Source organism: Trichosurus vulpecula, chromosome 2, assembly GCF_011100635.1.
Source record: "Trichosurus vulpecula isolate mTriVul1 chromosome 2, mTriVul1.pri, whole genome shotgun sequence".
In the NCBI taxonomy this organism is placed as follows: domain Eukaryota; kingdom Metazoa; phylum Chordata; class Mammalia; order Diprotodontia; family Phalangeridae; genus Trichosurus; species Trichosurus vulpecula.
The window spans coordinates 426,458,697-426,482,931 of NC_050574.1; the positions used below are offsets into that span (position 1 = coordinate 426,458,697).

At 37.8% G+C, this 24,235-nt stretch overlaps 1 protein-coding gene across 1 annotated transcript in view; it reads left to right on the plus strand.

Moving 5' to 3' along the window:
- GABRR3 (gamma-aminobutyric acid type A receptor subunit rho3) overlaps positions 1 to 24,235 on the plus strand; it is a gene marked incomplete at its 5' end in the record, with an annotated part of 51,100 nt that overhangs the window by 25,145 nt on the left and 1,720 nt on the right. Inside the window, 4 exons of the mRNA XM_036747321.1 lie at positions 3,827 to 3,909; positions 6,438 to 6,578; positions 13,236 to 13,388; positions 21,019 to 21,215. Of these exons, the coding sequence (XP_036603216.1) occupies positions 3,827 to 3,909; positions 6,438 to 6,578; positions 13,236 to 13,388; positions 21,019 to 21,215 (574 nt within the window). The remainder of the gene's footprint in view (positions 1 to 3,826; positions 3,910 to 6,437; positions 6,579 to 13,235; positions 13,389 to 21,018; positions 21,216 to 24,235) is intronic.

Sequence of the window (24,235 nt, forward strand, 5' to 3'; positions counted from 1 at the left end):
AAGTCTGTAAGTATTGTTGAATTTTAGAAGAGAAAAGTCAATCATGGCTAGAGTAATAAGGGAAGACTTCTTTGAGAAGGTGAGACTGAAACTGGGAGTTTAAGACTGGGTGGAATTAATAGAAATAGAAGAGAAAATCAAGGCAATTCCCAGCTAAGGGAATGACATCAGCAAAGGCATGGATGTAGGAGATAAATGCTATGTACTAGTGAGACAAGGAGACTCACCCAAATAAAGTGAATGAACAGTGAGAAGTGGGTGATAAGGATAAAAAAGTCAACTGCGTGCTTCAGATGTGATACAGTAGTAGGATGGTGGTTGCACACTTTTTGGTCCTATGACTGTACACTCAAAAACTTTTGAGAATACCCTTGCACAGAGTTTTGATTTATGTAGTTTATATCTGTTGATATTTACCATATTAAAAATTAAAATATCTTATTATTATAAAAATAGTTTTGACCTTGTAGACCTGAAAGGATCTCACCGTACCCTCTCCCAGAGGTCCCCAAACCACACTTCGAGAACTGATGTAGTAGGAAATAGGGAGATATTAAAGGCATTTGGAAAGTTGAATAATATTAAGAAAACAATGTCTAATGTCTAGGTCAAACAATAAAACTCCAAAAAGCAAGTTTTTGCCTGGAATTGTCCAAATAATATCTTTAGCTCCTATATGTACAAAATTTTGCATATGAAGACCAGTCATGGTCTGTTATCTTTCATTTCCTTTTTCTTCGGTTTCCTTATTCAGAATGGATAAGTACTAAAAACTACTCTCTTCACTGATCTTACCTCCTTGCCATATCATTTAGAGTACAACATATTCCTATCATCTGAGTCTTGTGTATGTTGAATGGTTTATCAATGATTAATTTTAGAAAGGGCTTCAGGTAAACCTAGACATTTCAATTTCTTTTCATCCATGTATCCCGGAGACTTTTTTTAGATGATGAAAAAAAAATGTTTGGCTCAGCTTAATACAAAAGAGTCATTGTTCCATGCCATGAACACCCTGTAGCAGTACAAGAAAAATAGTAGTAAGCATTTCTATCTTAAATTTTTATTCAGAAACTAAGTAGTAAAAGCACCAGCCCCAATCCTTACTAGGAATTAAGAGTACTACCACAGTATTTGATCAGGGACCTACTACTTTCCTATTACAGCTTTTGGAAGCAATGTCTTAATGGCTGAAATATGCTGAATTGATTAGATTACCAGTATCGTAATAGCCACTACTTACAGGTTTTGCAAAATGCTTCACAGTGATCTCTTTTTTTCCTCAAAACAACTCTAGGAGGTGGGTGCAATTTCTATCACTATTTTAGCCATGAAGGAACTGAATCTGAGAGAGGTTAAGTGACTTGCCTAGGGTCACACAACTAGTAAATATCTGAGGCCATTTATAAACTCAAGTCTTCCTGACTCCAAGTCCAATGTTCTATCCAATAGTCCACCTAAGTTACCCCTATTATTGTGATAGCCAAAAACAGCTAACTGAATGTTTGTGGGTAGAGAGGAGAGTTTTTGTCATAAGGATATGGCCTGTAGCTCTTGGTTCTTTTCCAGATGAATATTATAGTTGTTCATTATTTTCTGCCTATGAAGATAAAGAGATGTTCCATTCATTTAATCAACTCACAAGGTTGATGGAGTCAAGTATCTGTTGTCCTTTACTCTTTGCGAATGTGCTTGGGGGCACACTATTTATTTCTGATCTGCTTTTGTTCTAATGAATCCACAGCCAGAACTTCTGCTACTAGACAGGATCAGAACAATAACTTCTGCCTCAAGCCAGGAAAATGTAGAAGAGAACAGAATAGCAAAAAACAGTCTTCATCATTATGTAAGCCATTGATGCAATCACATGAATTATACATTCTGAAATAATTTATCTTAAATTGCTTTAGAAGGTGAGGAAGATAAGGAACTAAGTGCTATTTATAGCTCATAATGAGTCTTGGGCAAAGCAAGAAACCCAAATAAACTTCAAATATGAAAGACATTGGCTTGTAACAACTCCAACTAGCATTTGATTTGCAAATAAGGACCTCAATATTTAATTCCAACTTGACACCACGTCCACCCCCTCATTGACTCTGTATCCTTAAAAAGTCATTTTGTTTTCTTTTCTAGACAAGTAGAATGGGTTTTGTTCGGATGCCCAGGAACTCCTTGTTCTCCTCATTCCATTTCTTTCTATCCAGAAAATCTCCTTCTGAAACAAAAACTCCAAAGAAAACTCAGCTGTCTACTACTGGAACTAGTTTTACCTGATAAAAAAAATCTGCTTTCACCTTCGTCAAAGCTCTTTCTATACAGATATATGTTATGTAGGGGACACTAGCAAGGAGATAGCAAATTTTACTTCCACATGTACATGATATCCATATAGAAGATAGTGCTATAACAAGGCTGGTGGCTTTGAGGGGTCCAGGTTTCTACCTTCCTGGAGCTACAATCTAGTAGGGGAATAAAGTATTCATCTGTCATCAGTTTACTGTGATGGATGACATCTGAAATGCAAAGTCACTATCTCCCCTTCCTCATTGCTTCACTTACAACATGCAAGCCTATTTTTATCACATCAAAGTGTAACAACAATGTTACTTGCAGCTACTGTGGCTGTATAAGACCAATAACACCAGCACACAGGAGGGCTGCTGGCACAGGTGGTTTGATTTGCCTTTCTAAGGGAAGCAACTTTAAGGGGTTTACAATCTCACTTTAATTAAACATACATGTATCATTCACTTAGTTCACTGAACTTCAGAGCAAATAAACAGAGTTATAAACAGAGAAAATATAAACAGAGCAAATAACACAAATCAACAGACAGGCTTCTAGCTGTCTGACTAAAGCTATATATACATAGTTACCAGAGAGAGAAGCACTGACATCTGAGTTTTCAAAGGGTGGGGGAGAGGGGGTTGCTCCTTAATGGCTACCCAGAGTCTCCACACAATATTCTTCTAATGAGTGAGCCCTCAAGCAAAACCTCTCCTGTAGTTCTGAGAGTTCTAGCTTAACAGCTACCCTCAGAATATATATATCCTTTTTCAGGGCCCAAGGGCTTCACACCTCTTGTGACCTAATTAGCAAAAGGGTGTGGGCCTACCTACAAACAAAGGCAAGACTCTGACTGAGTCAAAGACACTTGATTGCCTTGGTGCTGAGAAGCATTCCAAAAGAAAAAAAACGTAAAAAGTCCCACTTTGCTTGCCTTTACACAAAGCTACATCCATCAGTGGACCAACTGGGAAGTGAATAAGCATTTATACCTACTATGTGCTAGGTATTTGCTAAATGCTTTTACAAAAACAATCTCATTTGATTTTCACAACAACCCTGTGAGGTAGGTGCTGTTATTATCCCCATTTTATAGTTGAGGAAACTGAGGCAAACAGAAGTTAAGTGACTTTCTCAAGGTCACACAGTATCTGAAGAAAAATTTGAATGCAAATCTTCTTTACTCCAGGCCAAGGGCTCTAGAGATCCACTATGTTACCAGCTGCAAATTGTTCCAGATGTTCTTAAGTAGACCCTATAGAACTGTATAATTATGGCCACTCTCAATGGCTGGAGATGGGGAGAAACTTTCACAGGAGACTTCCCATGGATGGTGCAACATCTACAGCTGTCTTCTCCACTCAGGCCTACAGTGTACCCAGCTCCAGGCCAATTTACTACAATGAAGATTAATAACTGCCTAATGCTTGGGAATATGCAGTGAATATGCAAATGATAAGAAAGCACAAGTCATCTTGCATACCCATTTCTCTATTTTGTGTAATGTGTGCTTTCCCTTGCACTATTTCTCTTACAGGATAACAGTTTCTGCCATGTGCTTTATGGATTTCAGCCTGTTTCCTCTTGACACTCAAAACTGTTCTCTTGAACTAGAAAGCTGTAAGTATTACTATCTGGTTTAATATATTTATGTTCTCTGTACTTAAAACATATACTGGTAGGGGAGCATATCATTACTAACTATATTGCATCACTGATGCAGGTTAAATGTATTTATTTTTTAAATAGGGTTATTTAGCTACAAAGGCAAATAATGGTCTTTTTCAAGTACTACTTTCAGAAAGGTCTATCTTAACATAATTATAGATTTTTCAATTTTTAAAATTATATCTTCTCTGATTTTTTTCAAATTATAGAGTTTCCAGAATGGTATTTAACACAGTTAAGTAAAGAGAATCTGATGCCCAAACATCATCATCCTATTCCTATTTAACACTCAACAGGAGTTGAATTGAATCAATTGAATATGAATCAATAGCCTTTAAGTCCTGGCTTAAAAAATTAGCCAAATAGTACACCTTGTTACTAATCCTACATTAGAATCACCGAATCCTAGGTGTAGAACTGGGAGGGACCTTCAAAGCCACCTAGTTCAATCCCCTCATTATCAGATGATAAACTGAGGCCTACATAAGTTAGGCAACTTGCTCAAGGTTACATAGATTTAAGTGACATACCTAGGTTTGGAATCCAGGTTCTCTGATTCCAAATCCAATGTGTCTTTTCACTGTACCATGTTACCTCCCCATATTGCATGTGTCTGGGACCTATAAATTTTTTTTTATCAGATCCCAGAAAGACAAAGCCACAGAAACAAACATCTAAGAATTCATCTGACTATGTAACCTTATCATAACCTTGACCAACTAGCACTTATGACTTCAACTTGAAATCCAATTTCAAGTATTTTCATAATGTCTACACAAACATACTCTTGGATAAACACTTCTTTTTAAATAGCAGAAATTTATTTTCTCTCTCCCCCAATTCTTGCCCCATTGGGGAAAAATGAAAAATAAGTTACTTGTAACAAATCCAAAGAATCAAGCAAAACAATTTCCCTCATTGGTCCTGTTCAAAAAATATGATTCCTTCCCAGAGTCTATCATTTCTCTACCATCTTGTCTTGAAACCCATGTTGTATCATTACTCAGTCATCACTCATTGTTACTACTGCCCAGGGCCATCTCCTGTTGTAAGTAAGGCCTTTCCTGGTATCTCCATCCACTCTTGTTGTTAGTGTCCCCCCCCCAAAAAAATTACTTTATATATGCTTTGTACATGCTCTATCCCTTCTAGTAGACTGCAAGGTCCTTGAGAGCAGGTAATGTTTCATTTTTGTTTTGTATTGCCAGAGCCTAAAACCGTGCCTCATGTGCAGTAGTCACTTCATAAATGGTTTTTGTTGTTATCGTTCAATCATTTCAGTTGTGTCCAGTTCTTTGCGACCCCATTTGGAGTTTTCTTGGCAAAAACACGGGAGTGTTTTGCCATTTTCTTCTCCAGCTCATTTTACAGACGAGGCAACTGAGGCAAATAGGGTTAAGTGACTTGCCCAAGGCCACAAAGCTAAGATTTGAACTCAGGTCTTCCTGACTCCAGGCCCAGCACTCTAACCATTCTACCACTTAGCTGTCCACATAAATGTTTGTTGACATCAAATCAATGAATCAAAGAGATCAAATTGTCTCAAATATGATGGTTTTAGTTTAAATTCTGTCTACCAAGGAACTTATCTCCCATATACAGCATTTTTTCCAATGGAACTAATTGCCCTCTATGAAGCTGCTCTCTTTAAAGAGTAGTAATAACCAATTAAATATTTGATTTAGGGTACATTGAAGCATCTACGTGAAGACTAGTATGCTACCTGTTACCTGATAATACATGGAATTATACAGGCCAAGAGGCATGATATTTTTCCAAGATTTGTCTGTAAATTCCAATCTTATTCCATTTTTTTCACTCTCTTTCTTGTGAGGATTTGCAGTTACTAATAAAATACCTCAAAAACATCTTTGGAAGATACAGTTGCTCTGTGGTAGAGTCCTGAGTTTGCAGTTCAAGAACTTGACTTCAAATTCCTGGTCTGCCACTGAACTAGCTAGTAGGACTTTGGGCAAATCATTTTACCTCTATGGGCTTCAGTTTCCTCATCTGATGATAGGACTGGATGGCCTCTAAGATCTCTTCTAACTCTAGATTTATGAGCTGTGATATAATAGAGTCCTATGACTTGATGACCTTTAAGGTCATTTCCAGCTCTAAATCTGTGGTCCTGTGATCATAGTCAGATCCTTCCACCAATCCTGTGGTATTTATATGCCCAAGGCATGTAAAGGAGTGATATAGATCTAGAGGTAATGGTTTGGCAACTATATTGAAAGAACCTTAGTTCACCATGCTAAGCTTGTGGAAACTGGACATTGGACACCAGGCATGCTAGTATAATTATTGAAAAATTTATATTTCTTTTGGATACGAGGACTGATCAGACAAGAAACATTTATTGAGTACCTACCCTGTACAAGGTTCTGTATTAGCTGCTGAAAGTCTCAGGGGTCTCTGGATCAATCCTCAAAGAGTTTACAATCTAGTTATAAGGATTTTCTTTTCTTTTGTTTTAGATGCATATAATGAGGAAGATTTGATGTTGTACTGGAAACATGGAAATAAGTCCTTAAACACAGATGAGCGTGTTTCCCTTTCTCAGTTCTTTATTGAAGAGTTCAGTGCATCTAGTGGATCAGCCTTCTACAGTAGCACTGGTATAGTATGTTATTTAACTTACTAAGAAGCATTTATTGAACACCTACTGTGCTATGCACACCTACTGATTTAAACTGGGCATTTATATCTAGTCAGCCAACTGACATATAGCAGTAATAAAGTTACTAATCTATTATTGGCCAAATTAAATGCTTTATCTAAAACTGCTCTGTGCTACATATTTTACTGTTTATTAGTAAGAGAATATACTTTTAAGTTTCACATTTACCTAAGGATCTCAAGGCATTTTACTAAGTTACACATGATTCTTACATCTGATGTTAGCCATAGCCCTCTTGGAATGGAGAAGAATGCCTGTATTGTTGCTGGTCTTCAGAAGCCTACATACTCATCACCAGGAATCACCAAATCTTGGAGTTAGAAGGGACCTCAGATGCCATCAAGTCCAATCTGTACCTGAACAAGAATCCCCCTACATTAATGGGGTCAGATTCAAGTAGCAACAGATCCCTGTGGGCCACATGTTGACGCAGAAAAACCACAAACTAATATTATCTATGTTTTATTGTATTTGTATTTATTTTGTTAAATATTTGCCAATTTCATTTTAATCTGAGGGCCCTTTGGAGTTTTGCAGCCACAAGTCCTATACCTCTTCTCTACATCATTTGTCATTCAGTCATGCCCAGCTCTTTGTGACCCCATGAATCAAAGTACTCCAATGCTATCCATAGGATTTTCTTGGCAAGGATACTGGAGTGGTTTGCCATTTCCTTCTCCAGTAGATTAAGGCAAACAGGTTAAATAACTTGCCCACGGTCACATACCTAGTAAATGTCTGAAGCCAGATTTGAGTTCAGGTGTTCTTTTCTGACAGTATCAGCCAGTATGCCAGCTATTCCTCCCAACTTTGAGTCATCTACAAAAATTTAATGAGCATGATATCTATGTGTTCACTCAAGCCATTGATAAAAATATTAATTGTCGGAGAGTCAAGTACGTATACTTGAGGACACTCCATTGTAGATATCCTTCCAAGAGCATCAAATCTTTAATAAATCTTCTTGGGGTCTAGTCATCTAATCAGTTTCAAATAATGGACTAGATGTTAATATGTGGGTTTCTAAGTCAATATGTGCAAGCAGTGATCCTTATGTATGGTTTAGTGGCTTCTTTTTATTTGAGTTTGACACCATTACTGTACAGAAAAAGTATAGAACAAATGTCCTCCAAACCTAGCCTATAGATCTCCTCTAAGAAATGACAGAAGAAAGAGCTTAGCTTCCAATTCTCAACCTCTGAGATAACTCATGCTAGTTACACGACATTCTCTCTACCTCCCCTATACTTCTGTGTTGGACTTAGTCAGCCGTGGTATTTCATTTTGGATTTTCTATTTTTCTGGCCACACGTTTGAATCTGTCTATAACTCTTTGACAAGTTTATGTCTCATTAAAAGATATGTTTTAGTTATTTCAAAGTGAACTTCAAATTCTTAGCATTAAAAAGAAAACTGTAACTTCTAACAAAAATGGAGAAAAATATGTTTTTTTAAAAGATTCTTCATATTTCTGAGAGCATTGGTAGTTCCAAAAAAAAAAAGTTTCCTTTCCTTTTGGTTTAGAGCTGTGATTTTACTGGTATATGTAGCTTCCAATTAGGAAACTACCTCTATCAAAGCAGATAGGCAACTTTTGCAATTTCTAATCTTGGATACACTGAGAGGTTGTGACTTTCCCCAGGGTCAACAAGTTAGTGTCTGAAGTGGGATTTAAATCCAGGTCTTTATGGTTCCTAATCCATCACTCAGTCTATTCTTGCTGCCTCTGTAATTGGTAGGTTGGTATAGTTAGAATCATGACTTGGACTTCATTTATAAAATGTAAGATAAAAGTATTTTGTAGAATTTTTGATTTTGTATCAATAATAACTACTGCTGGATGTGACTGACCATTCTCTAAAGTTCATATTTTTTAAAGAAGAAAAGCTAACATTTAGAAACTTCCAGATGTTCCTGCCTCTCAGGTGTGTATTTTCTCCCTTCCACACAACTGATAAGTGATTAAATATTTGTATCCCAAGCCAGTATTTTCACTGATCTGTTCCTACTAAAGCACCCTTTAAATATCTAATAAGGCATCTCCCATCTACACATCAAAATTATTCAAGATTGGATGATTAAAAGATATAACAACAAATATAACCTTATTTGACAAACTTAAAATAAAGCTATGTGCTCACACAGAGTTGACCATTGTCATGGAGGAGATCCAGCAGAGAGTTCCAGTCCTGCCTCAGGTCCTATTTGTGTGACCTTGGGCAAGGTATTCAACCTTCCTGAACCTCAGTCTCTTTATATATAAAATGACGTGGGTAGAACATGATGGTCTTTGAGGTCCTTTCTAACTCTAAATCTATGACTACAACTGTATGATTTCTACAGATACTAAGGTCCTTCAGTTGCTCCTATTAGTTGATGACATTAAGCCCTGAAGCATTGTAGAACCTCCTATAAAATATATGCTACTATACTAGAGAGTTTAGGCTACCATCTACATGGGAAAAAATCAAGTCGTTAAAGAATATCATCCAAATCATGGAACATATGCATGGTAGACGGACACCCCACAGAGCTTAGATCTGTGTGTCTACATCTTCAACAGTCAGCACAAATGGACAATGAGTTGACCCCAGAATTAAATAAAATAAAACAGGCTGGGAAATCACAGAGCTCTTTTAATAGCCCTAAATATCTTTCATTTATTTAGTCCTGATGGTGTAGCATGGCTGAAAACCAGATTTCAAAGAGTTGAGGAGGAAGTATATGGTGATGAAGTGGTGACATGGTATAGACTGCTTGACTGTGAAGGGAGATAAGATGGAATATGGAGGGGGTGGAAGGAGAGGAGTCTTTAGGGCTTGGGAGACATGAGCACATCTACATGAGTAGATGGGTGGGAAGGTAATGGTAGTAGTAGTAGGAAGGGAGAGATTGAAAATTCATGATAGGGGATGATTGTTAAAATCAGAAAGGTGGAGGCACAATAGTAGAAAGAGATAGTATCACAGATCCCTATAAGACAATTAAGCTTGTAGGGACACATTTTCCTCCAGGACAGAAAGGAATGAAGAGAGAATGGGTGATCATGTTAAGAAATTTTTAGGAATAGAGACAAACTAAGGGAACTATAGTTGTATGGCTTCAAGTTTCTCAGTGATGGAGAAGAAGGAAATATGTATTTATATGGCACTTACTATTGCTAGACACTGTGGTAAGGGCTTTTTATATCTCATTAGATGAATGAAGAAACCATCTGCTATAAGCACAGGGGTGTAGGTTGTTTTTGAAAGTTTAAAGAGAAAGGCAAAGGTTGATGAAATTGCTGTGAAGCAATGATCTAGAGAGGCAAAATCAATCAGGACAGGATTACCAAGAAGCAATGAAGGCCTGGAAGAAGTTATGTTATTTTGGAAATTACTACTACACCTAGACTCACTATGAATCCTTTCATTTCGAGCAAGCCAGCACTTAATAATATTGCCTTCTATGTGCCAGGCATTATGCTATTATTATTATTATTGACTGACTGACCAAGTGACATTGGATTATATTCATTGATTAATTTATCTATTCAATGCCATACCAATTGAACTACCAAAAAATTATTTTACAAAGCTGGATAAAATAATAACAAAATTCATCTGGAAGAACAAAAAGTCCAGAATATCAAGGGAATTAATGAAAAGAAATGCTAGGGAAGGTGGCCTAGCCATACCAGATATCAAACTGTACTATAAAGCAGCAGTCATCAAAACTACCTGGTACTGGCTAAGAAACAGAGTCATGGATCAGTGGAATTGGTTAGGTACACAAGACTCAGAAGTCAACGACTATAGCAATCTACTCTTTGATAAACCCAAAGAATCCAGCTTCTGGGCTAAGAATTCACTATTCCACAAAAACTGCTGGGAAAATTGGAAAATGGTACGGCAGAAACTGGGCATAGACCAATATCTTGCACTGTATACCAAAATAAAGTCAAAATGGATTCATGATTTAGAAATAAAGGCTGATACTATAAGTAATTTGGGAGAGCAGGGAATAGTGTACCTATCAGATCTATGGGAAAGGGAAGAATTCATGACACAACAAGAGATAGAAAGCATTACAAAATGCAAAATGGATAATTTTAATTATGTTAAACTGAACAGTTTTTGTACAAACAAAGCCAATGCAACAAAGATTAGAAGGGAAGCAGAAAATTGGGAGAAAATCTTCACAACTAATATCTCTGATAAAGCCCTCATATCTAAAATATACAGGGAACTGAGCCAAATTTATAGGAATAAAAGACATTCCCCAATTGAGAAATGGTCAAAGGATATGAACAGGCAGTTTTCAGAAGAAGAAATTAAAGATATCTATAGACATATGAAAAAATGCTCTAAATCACTATTGATTAGAGAAATGCAAATCAAAACAACTCTTAGGTACCATATCTCTCCTGTCAGATTGGCTAACATGACACAACAGGAAAATGATAAATGCTGGAGAGGATGTGGGAAAATTGGAACATTAATACATTGTTGGTGGAATTGTGAACAGATCCAGCCATTTTGGAGAGGAATTTGGAACTACGCCCAAAGAGCTATAAAAATGTGCATACCCTTTGACCCAGCAATACCACTCCTAGGGCTATATCCCAAAGAGATCACACAAGTGGGAAAGGGACATGTATGTATAAAAATATTTATAGCAGCTCTTTCTGTGGTGGCAAAGAATTGGAAATCAAGGGGATGCCCATCAATTGGGGAATGGCTAAACAAGTTGTGGTATATGAATGTAATGGAATACTATTGTGCTATAAGAAATGGGGAAGATATGGACTTCATTTTAACCTGGAAAGACCTACATGATATGATGCTGAGTGAGAGGAGCAGAACCAGGAGAACATTGTACACAACCACAGACATATTGATTCTATGATGACTAACTTTGGTAGACTTGTCTCTCCTCAGCAATACAAAGCTAAAAGACAGCTCCAAAGAACTCATGATGGAAAAAGTTAGCTATATCTAGGGAAAGAACTGTGGAGACTGAATGCAGACTGAGGCCAACTATTTGCTATCTTTTTTTTTTCTCTTCTCTTTTTGTTTTGTTTTTCTCTTTCATGATTGATTCCATTGGTCATAATCCTTCTTTGCAACTTGACTTGCGTAAATAAGGTTAATGCAAAGGTTTATGTAGAATCTATATCGGACTGCATGCTGTCTTGGAGGGGATGGGAGAGGGGAGGGAAGGGAGAAAATTTGAAACCCAAAAACATGTAGAACTAAGTGTTGTAAATGAAAAATAAAAAATCTAATTAAAAAAAATAAAAATCTTGGGGTTATGAGTCTTTGCGCTACTCTACTAATGGCTTGTTAAATGAAAATGGCACTAAAAGGCACCTATGACTCCTCTCTTTGTGCCTTTACCAGCATTTCAATTGGGTCATTGACCTCTCTTGGTGCCTTGCTGGCTGTCCTCTGGGACTTAAATCTATGTGAGATCTTTTGCAATCTCCATCATCAGCCAACTAGAATCATTGGCATTTGGGAAAGGGTTTACTTAGGAGCATTCCTGGAGAAGGACTTCTTTAACTGGCCTGATAGACAAATCATCTCTTTTTCTAATTATCCACTTGAGGGAGGAGACAATTTAACACTTCAAGTTTTGAGCTTCACCTCCCTAAATTTATGACCAACAGCTTGCAATAATTTAGGTGTTGCAGATAGTGATTTTTTTCTCAAATGTTATGTATTCTAACCACAGTTAGGAAAAATTTGGAGATTTGTATGTTTTGAGCAGATAACAGGAATGCAGAATACAACCTTAAAATATTTTGTTAGATTGGCAAAAGAGCTTCCTAATTATATTTACAATATTTGGTTGAGATTATAGAGAAGCTACACAATGCCTGCTAGGCCTCCACACAGTGGAGGGCCATAATTATGGGTACCTTTTTAAATAAGTCATGTATCTGGACTTGAAAAACTGCTCTTAAATGTTCATAAGAAGGTGAAAGCATGTATACTAGAGGGAAATAAAAGGGATAAAGATACTATTTCTTTACTACAAAATGCTGTCTCTGCAGTGAATACTTTTCTGTTTTCTGATATTTTGCCTTTAGAGGAACTACACACAAAAAAAAGCTTTTTGAAACTTAAAAAAAAAAACAAAAAAGACATTCTAGGTTGAACTTAGACTGCCCCTGTCCAATAGTTACATTGAAGTACTTGGAGCAAGCTGCTTTGTTTACAGAAAACTTGCAAATATTTTTGAAGAAGTTTAACTGCGAACTGTCCCTGAAGATTGTCTACAAAGGACAGCCTGCAAAATACTCTGTCTGAATTACAGTAGCAAAATTCATTGAGATCCTTTAGCCCAGAAATTAAACAATCATACTTTCAACATTTACTTCTTGGAAATAACTTACCATATTCTTGATTATGTTAGTAAGTCTTGTTACCTGTGATTGGAATGTAAGCTCATTGAAAGTAGGAATTGTTTTATTCTGTGTATTTATACCCTCAGCTCCCACAACAGAGACTGGCACATAGGAAGCATTTAATAAATACTTGATTGATAGTTGTGAGGGGGATAGAAGGGTAGGTACTTGTACTAATGGAAATTCTTAACCTTTTCCCAACAGGTTGGTACAACAGGCTTTTCATTAACTTTGTGCTAAGGAGGCATATTTTCTTTTTTGTCCTGCAATCCTATTTCCCAGCCATGCTGATGGTGATGCTGTCATGGGTTTCGTTTTGGATTGACAGAAGAGCTGTTCCAGCCAGAGTTTCATTGGGTAAATCTTCATGAACCTTTCTGCAATGTTAATGATTGCATAGGCAGTTGAGGGAAAAGAAGGGGGAAGTGATTTGGGATGGAATGCAGAGGTTGTTTAAATGTTTCCGTGTGGATCCTTCCTCCAGACAATGGTAATGGCCAGCTGAGATTGGAATCAGCCATTAGCCATCAGGGATGAGAGATGTTTGGAGATGCTTTTATTTATTTTTCATCTTTTGTTCATTTATTTGTTTTAATTATTTATTTATATGTATGTACATGTATAGATATGCATATATTCATATATACTTATATGTATATACATACATATATTCATACATATATATGGAGAGAGGGAGAGTAAGAGGGAGAGAAAGAGAAAGAGAGAGAGAGAGAGAGAGAGAGAGAGACAGAATGTATTAAGTGTTCCAAGCACTGTGCTAGAGATACAAATACAAGAAAGCAAGATAGTCTCTGCCTCAAGGAGGCTAATGAAAGAAGACAAAACATATAGGAGAACTGGAAAGGCAGAGAGGGACAGGTGAGGCAGCATGGTATTGAGTAGCCAGGAAATAGTTTGGAAGATGCCTGAACCTCAGAAAGATTATGCCAAAATTCACCTGTCAGAGCCAAGGGAGCCAGGAGTTGAATGCCGGTTATAGGTGAGCAGGAGGTAGAGGTGATGGTCTGACAAGACGAGGCATGAGGGCTGTTTGTGAAGCACTAAGGTAGCAGAGAAGTGATATACTGAGTTGTTCCCATATAATCAGGCACAACTAACTATCAACAAAGATTGAAAAATAAGTCAAGTATAACTTTAGCAGTCCCATCTTTATCTTTCTCCTTTCTTCAACTTCCTTTTCTCCCTCCAGTTCACTCTGCCATAGATCTGATCCCCCATGTCAAGGAGATAAGCTTTCTGATCAAGTACTTAATACTAAGAAGTTTCTGACTCAATAAATCACCCCTCCTCAATGTGTTTAAGTTAAGGCTGTGTCACAGGGAGATAACAATGTTTGGCACAAAGAATTTTATTTATGATGGTAGAATTTCAGGTACTATGGCCTCTGAGTTAGGAGTCAGTTGACAACAAGGGGACTTTTTCAATGCCTCTCAGAGCAGGATACATAGACAGATGATTATTCTATTGAATATGCTACTTGCTACTCTGAAACACATTGAATTATGAGAAAGATAGAAACTAAATTTCGTTGTAATTCATGGACTTAAAAAACCAGAGATCCAGATTAAGAACTGAAAGGAAGTTCAGACATCATCTAATCAAACTCATCTCATCAAACTCTTCTCATTTTGCAATGCACAGATGAAGCAGCTAAGCCCCGAGGGGTTAAGTAATTTGCCCAAGGTTATACAAGTAGTACATGGAAGAGCCAAGATTCAGACTCAAATCTCTCTGAATCCAGTACTATTTCCACTGTACCAAAAAAAAACCATCTTATTTCTACTAATTTTGTTCTTTCTCACATAACAGTAGCCTTAGGCAGATTAAAATAAATGGTTCATAATCATTATAATTAGTGCCTAATCTCTGCCAGGAAGGGTGACACATAAGTTAAATATTCATAAATTGTAAGCATCTTTCAAAAGAGTACTAGGGTTATACAGGCATACCTTGGCAATATTGTGGGTTCAGTTCCAGATCACCACAATAAAATTAATATCTCAATAAAGTGAGTCACATGAATATTTTTTGTTTCCCAGTAAACATAAAAGTTATGTTTATACCATAGTGTAGCTTATTAAGTGTGCAATAGTATTATGTCTAAAAAAAACCAATGTACATACCTTAATAAAAAAATATTGATTACTAAAATAAAATGCTAACCATTATCTGAGCCTTCAGGGAGTCATAATTTTTTTGCTGGTAGATGGTCTTGCCTCATTGTTGATGGTTGCTGCTTGACCAGGGTAATAATTACTGAAGGTTCGGGTGGCTGTGTCAGTTTCTTAAAATAAGACAACAAATGAAGTTTGCCTCATCAATTGACTCTTCCTTTCACTTGAAAACTTAGAGGCCATTGTAGGGTTATTAATTGGCCTAATTTCAATATTGTTCTGTCTGAGGGAATAGGGAGGTCTAACGAGAGGGAGAGAGATAGGGAGCAGCAGGTCAATGGAACAGTCAGAACATGCACAACATTTATTAATTAGGTTCACCGTTTCATATGGGCGTGGTTTGTGGTGCCCAAAAACAATTCCAATGGTAATATCAAAGATCATTTATCACCATAATATATAATAATAAAGAAAAAGTTTGAAATATTGCAAGAATTACCAAACTGTAACACAGACTTGCTCAATGGAGGGTTGCCACAAATCTCCAATTAGTGAAAAAACACAATATCTGTAAAGCATAATAAAGTGAAGCACAATAAAACAAGGTATGAAGGTATTGTCCTTTATCATTACTGTTCCTCCACTACAGAACTACTCCAATACCTCATTGTGGTACACAGATGATCCCGGGTCCTTGAAGACTATGCCTCAGAGCACAAGCTCTGGCAGATCCTACTAGCTTGCTGCCTTCAGGTATGGACCTGATCATAGACATATAGACTATATGTCTATGTCCTCTATCTGAGGAACAGCTAAGCTAAATTTGCGAAGTCTATTCAGGTCAGCTTCAATAGAATGAATTTTTCAGCCCCAGAAACTCTCAGAGACCATTCCCTAAGTCATAGAGGAACTGCGATAAGTCTGTGTAAGGAAGGAGGAAGGAGAAGAGAGGGCGAAAGTGTTTATATAGCACATACTATGTGCTAAGCACTGGGTTAAGTGCTTTACAAATGTCTCATTTGGTCCTCACACCAACCCTGTAAGGTGGGTGCCTTTTATTATTCCCATTTCATAGTTGAGGAAACTGAGATGAATGAAGGTTAAGGAACTTGCCCAGGGTCACACAGTCAATAAGTGTGTGTGGCTGGATATGAACTCAGGTCTTCCTGACTCTAGTAATATCAATTCTGACCTATATGATAAAGCTTTTTTCTCCCCCCTCCCACTTTTTTTGAGGCAATCAGGGTTAAATGACTTGTCCAGGGTCACACATCTAGTGTCTGAGGCCAAATTTGAATTCAGGTCCTTTGGACTCCAAAACCTGTGCTCTATCCACTGTGCCACCTAGCTGCCCCAAGCTCTTTTCTTAAAATATATCAGCTACCACATCATAAATATGTAGTAAAAAGAACTGTTATAATTAATATGAAACTGTATTCTTCCTGGCATACATATGTATGAGGCTTAAGGACGATTTAAATTCTTGCCCTAGGCAAGTCATTTAACCTCCCAGAACCTCAACTTTCCCCACTGTAAAAAATAACAAGATTAGACTAGATAGGCTCTAAGCCTTTCTGATTTTAAATATATGACCGTATTAGCCTAAATAATCTTGTGATTTGGGGAAGGATTATACTTCCTGCCTTCACAGTATACGAGGCACATTGTTCTGTCAACGGCTTTATTTTGTCAAGGGCATGTAACAACAATGTTACTCACAGCTGCTATGGGGGTGTAAGGCCAATAACACCAGCACACAGGAGGGCTGCTAGCTCAGGTTCTTTGATCTGCTTTTCTAAAGGAAAGCAACTTTAAAATCTTACTTTAATCAAATATACATATATATATATGTGTGTATATATATCCATATATACACATATATATGTGTGTATATACATATGTACATTTTTATATGTATAATTCACTTAGTTCAGGGGGAAAATCAGCACCCTGAACTTCAGAGAAAATACAAACAGAAATTACAATCAGAAATTATATAAACAGAGCAAATACGAACAGCAAAGACCAACAGATAGGGTTTCCAACTGTTTGACCAAAAGCAATACATACATAGTTACCAGAGAGAGAAGCACCAACATCTGGGTTTTTCAAAGCCAGGTTGGGGGGTGGGAGGCTTCTTCAGGATCAGAGGGCATCACAACCCTCATGACTCAGGCTCATATGACTCAGACTTCCATGTGACTTAAGCAGGTCAGGTGGGCCTATTAATGGATGGGAAAGATCTTCCCATTAAGCAAAAATACATTAGCAATACAGGCCATCATCATCATCATCATCGCAACGTTCACATAGCACTTACTTTGTGCCAGGCATTGTACTAAGTGCCGTATAATTATCTCATTTGATCCTCATAACAGCCCTAGGAAGTAGGTATTATTATGACATTTTACAGATGAGGAAATGGAAGCAAACAGAGATCGACTTGCCTGAGGTCACACAGTTAATAATTGTCTGAGGTCAGATTTGAACTCAGGTCTTCCTGACTTTAGGTTCAGTTCTATACACTGCTCCATAATAACTACCAAAGGGGTATGAACCAGGACTGGGTTATGCACAACATAGCAGTAGAAGTTTTTCCTTTTGAAGCCACTCATAAATTAAAGCATGCATCCCAGCTAACATAGATGCAATTCTTTTCCTCAACTGGCATCCAGCTTACCCCCTTCCATCTAGTTATATTTGTAACCAGAAGAGATAATATTTGGAAAACTAGGGCTGGACTTTTTATCCACCCTTCATATTTACAAAGGCGTACAATTGAAAGGAGTCAATAAACTCAATTATGCCTAGACATTAAATAAGGTTTTGGGCAACCCCTTTGTGGAAAGATATAGATAGATAGATAGATAGATAGATAGATAGATAGATGGATAGATAGATGGATAGATAGATGGATAGATAGATGGATAGATAGATGGATAGATAGATGGATAGATAGATGGATAGATAGATAGATAGATAGATAGATAGATAGATAGATAGATAGATAGATAGATAGATAGATAGATATAGGGCTCAGGAAAGAAAAGAGAGGGATGTCTAGCTCACTTTCCCTTCCACATACATGTATGGCTCTCCCTTCCTTCCAAGCCTATAGCAGGAAAAGGTTATATTCATTTCGAGGTGAGCATTGAGTTTTTGTTTTGTTTTGTTTTTTCCCTCTGATAGACCTGTCTAAGGTGGAAGCAAATCTCTGGGGCAAGTGGATCATCAGAGATGTTTCCCAGCTGATACACAATAGGCTAGAATAAATTTTGATCAGACCAGGAAACTTTTTCTACCAAAGGTCCTTATTTCTTGAAATCTTATAAACTTAATAATCAACTTCTTTTTCCTCTCTGTTGCCTTTAATTCTGCTTCTCCCTTATATCAGATCTCCTCTTGGGTCCTGGTTCCTCCCCCCAAGAAATATTAGACTGAGGCTTATAAGGAACAGAGTAATCTGAGGTTAAAAAAAAAATAGTACAGTTAACCCTTTCACATCACGACTTTGCCCACTGCAGTTTTGATATATCTCAGGTCAGCATAAGAAATTAAATGAGATTTTTGGGGGGAGTTTTGAGGAAGCCACAGACAACACGTGAAGACCAGCAGATAACACAGAAAAAGTTTAGAAACTCAGAAATAATATATATCTATATATAGTATTGTATGATATCAATATATTTTATCTTTTAATACCATAATTCAGACTTCTTCTCTGGTACAAAGGGAGGATCAAAACATTTTACAGGGATTTTCCAGATTATAGCAGGTGGGGGGAGGCAGGGAATAATATGCCCTTAACCCCCATAATGTGGAAAAGATAACTGTAAATGTTTTTACTTATCAATCAGCTAGAAAAGCTAGTGCACAGGCACCAAAATGGGAAATGGGGTATCATATATGAGGAACAGAAAAGCAAGTTTGACTAGGTCATAGAATATATGAAGGAAAATGATATAGAATGGGGCTAGGTTGAGGCCCGGGTTGTGAAGAGCTTTGAATGCCAAATGGAAGAGTTTCTATTTGTTCTGAGAGGTAATGGGCTGGGAAACAATGCTGTGACCTGTCGCAATTCGGCCACAGTCCAGACCTTCTGAATTCTGTCCATCTGAATTCAGTATGACTAAAGTAAGCAGGAGATTTGCATTTTCTTCATGCACATTCATTTCCAGGTAATACACCCCAATCTCCAGAGCACAGAAGATTACCCTACTTCAGAGTGTAGGGAATAAACTAAGGTCTCCAATAATGTTGCACAGATTTGTGGGAATAGTGGTGGCAATAGTAAGCAGACCAGCAGTAGGTGGCACAGTGGGTAAAGTGCTGGTCTGGAGTCAAGAAGACTCATCTTCCAGAGTTCAAATCTGGCCTCAGATATTTGCTAGCTACATGACCCTGGGCAAGTCATTTAACCCTGTTTGCCTCACTATAAAACGAGCTAGAGAGGGAAATGGCAAACTACTCCAGTATCTTTTCCAAGGAAACCCCAAATAGGGTCATGAAGAGTCAGACACAACTGAAAAACGACCGAACGACCACGAGAAAATAGTAATACAGTAGTAGCAGTCGTAGCAGTGGCAGTGGTAGTAGTAGTCACCATAATGGTGGTAACTGCAGCAGCAGTGGTGACTGACCTTCATCTAGCTTCGCACAATGCGTTTCCTATGTTCTCTCATTTGCACCTCACAATAACCCTGTGAAGTACGTACTTATAGGCACTATTACACTATTTTATAGAAATGGAAACTAGGCCACTCCCTTTAATAAAGTCTGTTTAGCAACCAAATTGGAAGACATTCCATCCCTCCATTCTCATCCTGACATCTGCTTTATCCGTAGCTTTGTTCACACTATCCCTTGAAGCCTTTAATGCAACATACTCATCACTTTCCTTCCTTCATGGACTCTCTTAGTTGCCATTTCCTCAATCAGGCCTTCTCTGACATTCCCTGACCCCAGGTGACTGACTTTTCCATCTTCAGATTTCCCATTGCATTTTATCTGACCTTTGCACTTTTCAAACTCTCACTCGCATCATAGTTATTTGTGTAGGTGCTTCCCCACCCCCACTCCTTTAATAAAAAGTTACTTGAGAGCAGCTTCTCTATAGTAACTATTCCTGCATCCCTAGTACCTAGCTAATCATCCCTGATCAAGAGAAGTGGGAGAGGGGGGCAGGAAGGATGGAGAAAGAGAACAAAAGATAAGTAAAGAGAGGCAGAATGATCTTGAATTTAGATTTAATAAATGCATGCTTTAAAATTTGTTCCAACTTGGTTTTAGCATTATTTTATTTATTTATTATGTTAGCTATTATTGCTTTGATGTTAAAGTTGTCAGGCTATAAACAAGAAATTGGTTACGTGGATTAATCCAGTATAAGGTTCAAGAGGTTCTATTGTTACTTACTGTGGAAAAGTACTGAATTTAAGATAAGAGCACCTGGATTTAAAAATTGGCACTGCCACTTACTACATGTGACTTTGAACATATCACTGTACCTTCCATTGCCTCAGTTTCCTCATATGAAAAATAACTAGATGATTTCTAAGATCCTTTCCAGCCCTGAATCTATGATAAGGCACATGGAAACACAATTTATGTAGTGCCAGGCATTTTGCAAATATTGTTTCTCTCTGCAAGGTAGGTCCTATTATTATCCCCATCTTATAGTTAAGGAAATGAAGGCTGAGTCAGAGGTTAAGAGACTTGCCCAGACATACAGCTAGAAAGTGTCTGAGGCCAGACTCAAACTCAGGTCTTCCTGACTGCAGGACCAGCAGTCTCTCTATGAAACTATGATCTTACTTCATTGGATTTATAATTCATTCTCTTTGATTTGGCAGGTATAACTACTGTGCTGACGATGTCCACCGTCATCACTAGAGCCAATGCCTCAATGCCTCAGGTGTCTTACATCAAAGCTGTGGATATTTACCTATGGATCAGTTTTCTCTTTGTGTTCCTGTCTGTCATTGAGTATGCAGCGGTGAATTACCTCACTATGGTGGAGGAAAGGAAGCAATTTAAAAAGAGAGGGAAGGTACAGCCTCACATATTTGGTTTTTTCCTGTGTGATTCTTTTTGAAAAAGTCCAGTCTCACATCCAAACGCTGACTGATATAAGCCCAATATGCTAAGCCTTTGTTCCCTCATATTCCTTCACAAAGTACAAGTTTATAAAGTTAGGAAAATAAATTGAGACCCATTCTTGATATAAGGATACACTAGGAGTCCCTTAGCATCCTGGTTTGATCAGGGAGAATTACTCTTTCCTCATCCATGAACAGAACACCTCTTAAAATGTAGTCTGGAGCAGAAGTGGAAGAGCTAGTTAACATATAAATAGCAAATCCACTTTCAAGCTTCTAATAGAACAGTGTCCTCAGGGCTTATTTTTTCCTTCATGCTCACTAGAAGAGGGGAAGAAATAGCGAAGGTAGAGATTTTAAAATTAAAATTTTAAATTTTAATTAAAATTTAATTTAATTTAAATTTTTAAAATTAAATTTAAATTTAAAAAGAATCCTAGACCAGGAGCTGGATGGCCATTTAGTCCACCTTCCTCATTTTGCCAGTAAGGAAACTGAGGCTAAGGGATGTAAAAGGATTTATCCAAGGTCACAGAAGTAAGCAGAAGTGAGATTTGAACCTAATTCCTCTGACTGAAGATTCAATACCCCGACCACCGAATTTGGGGCAGCTAGGTAGTACAGTGGATAGAACACCAGGCTTAGAGTCCGGAAGACTGGTCTTCCTGAGTTCAAATCTGGGATCAGACACTTACTAACTGATTGACCCTGGGCAAGTTCCTTAACATCTTTGCCTCAGTTACCTCATCTGTAAAATGAGCTGGAGAAGGCAAAGGCAAACCACTCCAGTATCTTTGCCAAGGAAACCCTAAATGGGGTCCCGAAGAGTCTGCATACCACTGAAATGACTGAACAATAATCCTTGAATTTTGTCTTCTTCCCATCACATACAAAGAAGATAATCAGCCTCCTGGGCCCAAAGAAGAATAATCAAGCCCTTTGAATAGATTAGCTTTCTCACCTCTTTCTCCATTTATAGTAACTTATAAATTTGAAGAATCATAGACAGAAATCTGGAAAGGACCCTAAAAGTTGTCTAATCCAAAGGGGACTTTAACAGATAAAGAAGCAGAAGCACAGGAAGCTTAAGTGACCTGCCCAACATCAAAGAAGCAAAGCCAGGATTATGAACCTATAACTAAAACTCAACAAGCCCTAAGATGGATGGTCGGTTTCTATGGCTTACTTGATGAAGCACAGCTGTACAGTAAATTAGAACAATGGATTTGAAGTCAAAGGACCTGGGTTAAAATCCTGGCTCTGATACTTCTTACCTGGAAACCCTGGGAAAGTCTCCTAACATCTTTGGGCCTCAGTTTGCTTATCTGTGAAAACGGAGGTAATAAGACTGTAAGACACAAATCCCATGAAATGCCAATGTGTTACTGCTGCCACTCCTATCTATTACCAAAAGAGTTAGTAAGTATTGTTTGTGCCTGTTGGGGCTTGAGCTAAATAATTTGTGAGCTTAGAAATTGGAGAGAAATTGTGGAAATAACCATTTGCCTTTATATAAAAATTTCATTTTCCCAGTACTTTCCTCACAATAAATACCTCTGTGAGGAAGGTTAGGAACGTTTTATTAGCGCCGTTTTGCAAACGGGGAAAACAAAATCTCTTAAGCACTAAGCGGCTTGCCCTAGTTCACACGGCTAATAAGATTCTTAAATAAGATTTGAACTCAGGTTTACCAGAGTCCAAGCCTAGTACACTGTCTGTTACATCATAATACTTCTCATGGAATACAGAAACAGCTGACTCAAGGTATAGACTCCCAGGCAACTGAATTCAACTCAACTCAATTCAGTAAATAGGCATCAAATGTCTCTGATCTGCAAAACACTGCGCTGTGTGCTGCGGAATGTATAAAGGCATCCACGACCTACCCTCAAGTGACTTATAATTTGGCAGGATTGGGAAAGGTTATGTGTCTGAGTCATCACGTCCCCACTTTGGGGTTCTCTTGGCAAAGGTACTGGAGTGGTTTGCAACTGCCTTCTCCAGCTCAGTTTACAGATGATGAAACTGAGGTAAACACGGTTGCCCAGGGTCACACAGCTAGAATTCATGAAGATGAGTCTTCCTGATTCCAAGCCCGGTGTGCTCTATCCACTATGCCATCTAGCTGCCCCTAATGAAAGCATGTACTAAAACGCAAGGTAATAGTAGTAATAACGGTAGCTAACGTGTCTATGGCACTTTAAGGTTTGCCAGCATTTTACAAATATCATCTGATTTTGCCCTCTCAGCAACCTGGAGAGGTAAGTAGTATCATTGTCCCCATTTTACAGAGGAGCTGACTGAAGCAGATAGAGGTTAAATGATGTGCCCAGGGTCTCACAGCCGGTAAGGATGTGAGGCTGGATTTGAACTCAGGGCTTCCTGACTCCAGGTCCAGCACTCTAGCCAGTGTGCCACTTTGCTGCCTTTGCAACAGTGGTCCATAACAGGAATTAAAGAAGAAAAATGTTGAGAGGGAGAGTGGCAGGGTCATGTCGATGCTAAGAGGGGGAGCACTAAAGGGGCAAGCGAGGCCGGCCTGGTTTTAATCTTCTTCATCTCAAAAATATCTTCCCAAACGCTGCCTAAATTTTTTTTTACTTTATTTTATTCTACTCCCTGAAATTTTACTAACCACAGATTCATTTGAACTAACATGCATATTCTTTTTTTTTATAAAAAGCAAATGCCTCTGGGAGAGTTGGGCTTTCAGTCACTCATACTTTAATGATTATTAATGCAGTCAGATCTCTTTCTGTCTGACACAGCATTGAGATCAGCAGCCCTGAAGGAATAGAGTGTTTTTAATTTAGGCAAGTACGCGGGCATCTCTTTCTCTCTCTCTACACATGTGTATATGTGTGTTTGTGTGTGTGTCTGTATATATGTATGTATGTATATGTGTATATTATATACATAAATATGTATATACATATATAATCTGCACATACATGTATGTTTATGTGTGTGT